The following is an 8,307-nucleotide window of genomic DNA, read 5'->3' on the forward strand; positions in this document are numbered from 1 at the left end:
GGTGTGTTTGGGGCCGGCCATGCCAGCCACACTTTACTAAGGCATCATTCTAGCACACTGCTGGCACGCCACCCTAGCCCTCCTAGCTTTATGATGGTGCGTCTCTCCACCTTTTACTTAGGCAAAAATCTGGCAAATTTTTCCTCTCGTTTTCTGAGCATAAATCATTTTAATTCGATTCTTTTTCTCAAATTCACTTTACATTCATGTACCCATATGATGTATACAAGGATCTAACCCAATTAATTCAATAACAATACCTATATCATCAAAGAACTCCTAAATCTTAACTCATGTTCAAGAAGGAAAGCAATTCAAGAACATTGAATAATCCAATTTTTTTAGTATGAAATTATGATGAATCAAACATGTATGGCACGTGGGTGAATGAACCCAACATTATGGAAGACTCACATACCTTTTTAGGGATAACCCCCGATGAAATCCACAAGTTATTCTTAACGAACTCAACGATCTTGGTTCATTTTTCCTTTCTTCTTCTCTTGTGTTCATTCTCCAAAACCCTAACCTTTCTCCAAAAGTGTCAAACTGAGCAAGTTCGGTTTAGACCCTTAATAATATTAACAAAAACGAATTTAATTAATTGGGTAAGAAAAAGACCAAATTACCCTTTTAATTTCTGGATTGGACATTTCCTTAATCCAACAGCCCAACTTCCAAATGGCATAACTCACTTATTCGAACTCGAAATGTCGCAAACTCGGTGGCGTCAGATGGTTCCAAGGGATTTCCAACCATATCTGGAACTACGCCTAACTCATCCTAAGATAGGAGTTATGGACGTTTGAAGTTGACCAAAAACTCATTGTTTCCTAACTTAAGAAAATTTGTAGATTTTAATTCTTTTCAAAACTGACTAATTAGACTTTAAAGTTTCTTCCTAGCTATTTCAATTTGCGATATGTTAAAACACAGCTCTATCCAATAGTGATGATCCCTACGTAAACTATACATCTTTATCCTTCTCTAAAAAATGCATGTTGGTTTGTTTTTGTGGTAGCCTCCTTCGATTCTTGTTAGTTTCATAAATTTGGTAACCCTAATATTGACCAACCATCCAAATATTTGGCCCTAAATTACATAAGCTTAAGTTGTAGTGTAGCATACTTATGTTCGGATATATATACTATTAACCATATGTTAAGATATAATATTTATTATAGAATAAATATTTGTTCAGTTTTAATAGATCATACATTCGTTTACGGTGTTTATTTACTTATATAGTAGATGATTTAGTATGTTGAATTTTAGCTTATACAGAGAGGATTAAATCATCAATTCTTATAAGTATAAAGTTTTTTCTTCTAAATCTAGAATGGAAATTGGACATGTCATTGTGTACAAGTGTAGCACAAGATTATATGTAATTTATCCTGGTTATGTGAACGTTATAGTTTCAACTTCTTGTCCTAGTCATTTTGTATGTATTGAATGCGGCCGGGTAGAGATAGTTGTTTTAAACTGACTGAAAAAAATGTATTCTCTAAACTAAAAAATGTACTTATATTCTTAATCCTGATATAACAATTATGATCTATTTATATTAATTATCGTTTTGATTTATTAAAAGGTGAGATTCTTGAGATGGGTCAATATGCCTGGTAAGTTAGATGATAATATATATTGGTGAAATAATATGTTAGTTGATGGAATTCATGTCTTGCTATAGAGATTGATTGATATACCTTTTTGAGAAACTTATAAGGTTTCATCGTGTCAGCCCTTGCAAGTGGATTTATGAATCTGACACATGAAATAAGCTAAGTAGTGTTATAAAGGAAATTAATCATTAAGTTAAATTCGTCAGTAATTTAATATGTTGATTAGTATCTGAAATCTTAACATGGGGAATTACATGAGTGTTTAATGGAGAATTTTAAAATATAAATAGAGGAGTGTAATTACAAATTTCTAGTGGAATGATTTGTAATTTATTATTGTAAGAATAATTCAAATTGATTATTTTGAATTATTTCCATTATAGGGAGCCTCATAATTAATTATGTAGTCCCTACATTATCTCATATTTAACTAGAACTCATAATCACATTTTCTAAGGGAGGAGAAATTCTCTTTTTAACCTAGAAAAAGATTGATTACTTTTCTATTCATACGTGCCCACCCAAGTATTGAGAGAATTCAGATGTAAACTTGGGATCACTGTAGAAGACCATAGTTATCTTGTAGATTTTGTAGATTCACTATTAAAGGTCTGTCTAACTTCGGAATTTGCTTGAAGGTATTTTTTCACGCTTCAAGAGGTGTTTATTGAATTAAATTTCTGCAACTTTATGTAAATAAGCAAGATTATGTGTGTTCGAGCATAAATGGATTTGGTAGTCTATTAGTCATGTAAGTTGTAAAGATTTTGGTATGTTTCCGTTGTGCGTATAATTTTTTAACAACTTATGCTCTAAAGAGTTAATTGATAGTGTAGAGCATAAGTTTTCGTGTAAATCTAATATACCTGTTAAAAACTTTACACCCAATCAATAAAAATGTATATTAAATTTTAAACCCGATAAATTATGATAAAGTTCGATATATAATGTTCCAATTTTGAATTCGTCTGATATTAAGTATAATATAATCCTCACAACAAGTGTTGGATGAGGATTTGATGGAGGATTGCCACTATACCAATATATTTTTAGGAAAATTAATTAATTGTAATAGTTTAAATAGAAAAGGGCCTAAAATATACTCGAAGTATTGAAAATAATACAAAACTATCCTTCATTCACCTATTGTCTCCAAAATACCCTTTTCACCCACCTGTTGGCTCCAAAATACCCTTGTCATCCATCTTTGCGTTCAAAATTGACCACTTATTTAACGGTTTTAAATTTGAACTATTTAAATATTTTTTTAAATACTTGGCACTCAATTATTGGATATAATGTAATTTATTAATTAATATCATTTATAAACTAACTCACTACCCATCCATTACTAATGAAGCCCCACCCAATTAATAAACCATTTCTAATATCAAAATTGCCCTAAACACTACTAAAGCACGATGAAATTACCGATTCCTGAAAATTATATTCAAAATTATTTGAGTCTAATAGGAGGACACTTTCAATAGGATTTTGTTTCAAGCTTGAATTCGGAATTTATTATTAAAGGTAAAGAAGTAGCACCTCTCGAATTAATTCATGCACTTTTTTTAATATAATTTGTAAATATTTATTATTAGTTTTAAATATTAAAATTTTAATATATTCTTTTTTTAAAAAGTTATCTATTATGTAACATCACATAATTGAGGCAAATGAATAATTAAGATGAACATAGTCAGACTTTTAAGTTTATCGGTAATTTTTATTTAGACACTTGAATTATAATATTTTTTGATTGAGGACTTGAATGTATGTGTAGTCACTTAAAATTTATTAAATATAAATTTATAAAGTTGTTCGGATTATATTAAATTAATGAATATATTAGTCCAAATAAATATTGTGGATTAATATAATTGATTTAATTATTGAAATTCAGATAAATATGAATTTAATTAAACTCCGCTCCATAAAGTCCATATGATATTTCACTTAAATCTGATTGGCCAAAGGGATTCATGTTCCAATCTCAACTCTTTTATTCTAAAACTATAAATAGGGGTCTCATAATTCAAAAGAAGAGAACCAAGAATTCTAAACAAGAAGCTAAAGAAAATTCAAAGTACAAACGTCATTTAATTCTCGACAAAGCTACAAGTTTAAGAATTCAAGCATTCAAGTTCAAGAACGATCAAGATCAAGACCATCGAATTCAGGAACAAGCTCGAAGCCCTTGAATTCAAATGAAAGTCAAGATCAAGATAAAGTTCAAGTTCAGGTTCATCAGAGATTCAAAAATTAAAACCCTTGAATTTATATTTGAAAAGACGAATCAAGAAAATCATAGAGATTGTAAAACTCGCATTTGAAATAATAAAATCGGTTGTTGCTATAATTTTTCGTTCTTGATTATTATTTCTCGACGCGAATTTTATTGTATAGTGTATGATAATGTACTTCTAAAGATACCTTCACCTCAAATTTTTTAGAAACACTCATTGGTAGTAGCTTTCATGTTGTGCATTAGTAATGGGGCGGGCTTATTAATTGGGTGTGGTTTAATTATCAATGGGTGGTAGTAGATTGATTAATAAACTATATTAATAAGTTAAATTATAATAAATAGTTGAGCATCGTGTATTAAAAATATATTTAAATAGTTTAAATTTAAAATCATCAAATAAGTGGTTAATTTTGAATTCAAAGGTCGACGACAAGGGTATTTTTGAGTCAATAGGTGGATGAAAAGGGTATTTTGGAGCCAATAGGTGGATGGAGGATAATTTTGTACCATTTCTAATACTTCAACGATATTTTTAGGCCATTTTCCGTCGTTTAAATATCGCTAAATATGTTTTTTAGAGGTAATTAACACTCTTCTGTAAATGTTCCAAAAGGCTATACCGACGACATTAGACCAATAGCAATGAAGTAATATTGTAAAAGTTTTAGCACTCTTTTGTTATTATGCCTACTTGTTACTGCTAAAAGTTATTTCACCAATATAAAATTATATTTTATGATGTGAACTGTTTCTATTTTTTTTTTTTTTTTGAAATAAATCTCTTTAAGGGAAGGAATCTCACAGAAAGAATTGTAAATCTTGAAAACTAAATTATGATGAGACAAAGAAGGATATAATATTATGACACATGAGTAGCAGCAAAAGAGTGAATTGTATTTGTTTTTTTTTTTACAGTGTAGAGGTTTTACAACAAAAAGGAACACATTTTTTACTGGCCTTTGATTTTTGGCAACTATCAAAAGAATCAAAATAATATTAAACCAAGGTAATCTGTTTTGGACAATAATGTTATAGAATTTAAGGCCTGTGGAACCTTTTACTTTCTCCACAGCCCATAATAGAAGTAGGCAATTTGCCAACTTTCTCGATTCCTTCTTCAAATACAACTCCCATTCCCATGAAGAAATGTGACTCAATATGGCAATGGAAGGCCCAAACTCCTGGATTATCGGCCCGAAATCGCAATGCGGTCCATCCATAAGGATGGACTGGGATTGTGTTTTTCATTATTGGGTTCACAAAGTTGTAATTCTTTGGATCAATAGATTGGTTAAACTTGCCATTACCATAGCCCATGACCCAAAAGTCATGTCCATGTAAATGCCAAGGATGTGTCTCACTGTTGTTTAGGTTCATTGTGTTGGCATTTTGCAATATGATGTCCACTGTTGTGTTGAACTTCAATCGATAAATCGAGTTGCTAGTTGTAGCATTCACATTTGGCGCGATATTGAAGATGTCGTAATTCTTTTGGTCATAGTTGTCCGGAGGAGGGGTTTGCTCAAAAGCATGTAACAAGTTGTGTTTAAGGGCGATCAGGTAAGGCGTATGGGGCATGTTGAATGAGACGTTGTTGACTGACCAACGTACATACCCGTTCACCCTGTTTTGTGTGTTGAGCATGACTATGACCCTGTCCGATGTCAGAGGAGGGGCATGGATGAAATCTTTGTGGGACTTGATAGCAACACTCTGAGCCATCCTGGGGGCAACGTCATCCCAACGTGGCCCCGAGGGTGGTACAGTAGGAGGATATCTCCTAGGATGGTTTGGGTAATAATTGAAAATACCCAAACCATTTGGAGTAGTACTATTCCTGCTGACAACTTTTGTACTTGCCCAATAATTTCTTGTAGGGTCTTGATCAGCTTTAATTAGGACTGAGTATGTTTCTCCAGAATAAATGAAAAGATTTTTTACCACAAATGGCTCCACATAGTGACCATCTGCCTCAACAACTGTCATGTTATGCCCCTGCATCACAAAAATATGGGATTAATAAAAAAAAAAAGAAACAAACTTGTTTATTAAGTTAAATTGTTGAGATGCTATCCTCCAAAAGTAGTGTGCATTAACAATTTTGGAGAGTCGGGGCAAGTTAGGTTGTCATTGTGAAAAATACCTCAATTTCAAAACTTAGAGCAGAAAGAGCAGTCAAGCTGCCAATTCTAAGCCTATAAGTCTTGCCAGGAACAACAGTCATTGAATAAGGTGTACATTGAGGATTTGTAGCATTACAAAGAGTAGGATCTATGGTTGGAATAGAACAATTGAATCTTCCTCTTCCATGAATCAAGATTGACTGAAAAAAGAAACAAATTAAAAATTCCGTGTTAAGTCAAAATGAGACAAACGAATTGAAGTTGTATATATATATAGTATTTTTTACCTGAGGTTCTCCAACCCAAGAAAAAGGCAATGAAGCAAGACCAGTTGCTTGTTCATAAGTGCTCTTGTGGTACCAATCAGTGAGAAGAATACTCCTATCATGATCATATGAAAATGGCTCTAAAACTCCATCAGGTAATGATACTCTCATCATTCCTTGTAGTCCTGCTTGTCTTTGCATACCATAATGAGCATGGTACAAATATGTTCCAGCCTGCACAAATTAAACACATTTCATTATAATCCTACTGTTGTTTCGATTAAATGGAAAAAAAAACAAAAAAAAAAACTTACCCTATCAACAACAAATTTGTATATAAAAGTATCCCCTGGCACAATAGGACATTGTGTCACTCCTTCTGTTCCATCAGCCCATGGTGTTCCAATCTACAATATTTACAACATATATAAAACTAAAAAATCGATAAAAAAAAAATAGGGATTTTTTTTATTTTTGGATGTATAATTTACCTGTCTAATTCCATGCCAATGAATAGCAAGATTTTCAGTTAACAAGCTATTTTTAACTTCAACAACAACAGTGTCACCTTGTTGAGCAACAATAGTAGGTCCTGGAGTTTTACCATTGATGCTAATAGAGAGTTTTTTGAAACAATCTGGGGATTTATATTCATATTTAACTTCCCATTGATAATGACGAATTCGCGCTTCAACTGAAATACTAGCAGATAGAAATAACAAACATACAAGTACCACCAACTTAACTAAACTATGAGTTTGTTGATGAAAATTATGCTCAACCATGTTGGATTGACAAAATTATGACTTTGTTATTTTGCTATGATCTTTTTTTGGTCTAAGTTGATTTGTTTGTGGATCTAATTTATATATATAGTAGTAGTTTCTTAATGGCTTGGTCAATCAAATATGGCAGGTTATTTTGACTAAGACAACATGGGAGTTGGTAATATACTCGTTTTTCTTTTTGTTTGTGTTTTTTTCTAATAAAAAAGTAATTTGTCTAAGGTCTATTTTAATTGGAAATTTTCTAAAGAAAGAGCAATGAAGTTTCATATAGAGGTGACTTAGACTTGAAAGAAAAAAATAGTTGCTATAGGAGCTAGTGGGATACTGAAATTTTTAATGAAGAAATTTGACTAAAAATGTGGTGTGTAGGATGGGGTCTACATGATGATCATCAACAGGATATTCCTTATTTCCTTCTCATTAATAAAATATAAATAATTTATTATATCATATTATTTAAATTTATTGTTAAATAACGATAATAATTACTGATATATATATATATATATATATAAAAAAAATTGACCATCAGAAAATATATATTGAGTGATTATCATCATTATGTTATTGCTAGTAAATACTATCGACTCATCTTCATAAAGGAGCCGAATGAAACCAAATTTTCATGTTCGACTTTGAATTAGAGACGCTAAAAATAATGAGTCGGCGTCAGCGAATTTAAAAGGACAAAATATAAAATAATAATTTGAATGTCAATTTAGCACTCATAGTTGTATAGTAACTATTTAAATGGTGGGGAGAAATGAAAGTGTAGTGATTTTATTGATTTTTTAAATAAAAATTTGAAATAATGATTAAATTACTACCCAATCAATATTAATACCCTCTATTATTGTGTGAGTTCCTCCTTTACTTAAGACTCGTATTTATATAAGGAATTCAATTAGTTGAGTATATTAAGATAATTTTTTGTTTAGTTAAAGAAAAAGAGAGACAAGAAAATAAATGGTAGAAGAGACATTTTAAGAAAAAAAGGAATAAATGATGATAATGAGGGAAGTTATATTTATTTTTTATTTGAAAGAAGAAGAAGAAAGAGGAGAAGAGAGACACTTAAAGAAATGAAATAAATATTAATAATTAATGAGGATGGATTAAAAAAAAAAAAGACAAGTAGAGAGAAAATTTGATGAAATTAGATAAATGTCAATAACTAATGAGGAAAGAAATATACATTTGTACAAGCTTTTTTTATTAAAAAATAGGAAAAATATTCAATATTCTAAGAAAAAAATA

The 8,307-nt window shown here is 30.8% G+C and overlaps 1 protein-coding gene across 1 annotated transcript; it reads right to left on the reverse strand.

The window, feature by feature from the left end:
- Positions 1–4,746: 4,746 nt before the first annotated feature.
- On the reverse strand, positions 4,747–7,242 carry LOC107016256 (L-ascorbate oxidase). The gene is made up of 5 exons (XM_015216743.2): positions 6,754–7,242; positions 6,577–6,669; positions 6,284–6,496; positions 6,017–6,196; positions 4,747–5,868 (listed from the first exon to the last, which is right to left on the reverse strand). The coding sequence occupies exons 1-5, from the start codon at positions 7,045–7,047 to the stop codon at positions 4,912–4,914; spliced, it is 1,737 nt and encodes a 578-aa protein (XP_015072229.1). The 5' UTR covers positions 7,048–7,242; the 3' UTR covers positions 4,747–4,911.
- Between the last annotated feature and the right edge of the window lie 1,065 nt (positions 7,243–8,307).

Source organism: Solanum pennellii, chromosome 4 (genome assembly GCF_001406875.1).
Source record: "Solanum pennellii chromosome 4, SPENNV200".
Classification (NCBI taxonomy): domain Eukaryota; kingdom Viridiplantae; phylum Streptophyta; class Magnoliopsida; order Solanales; family Solanaceae; genus Solanum; species Solanum pennellii.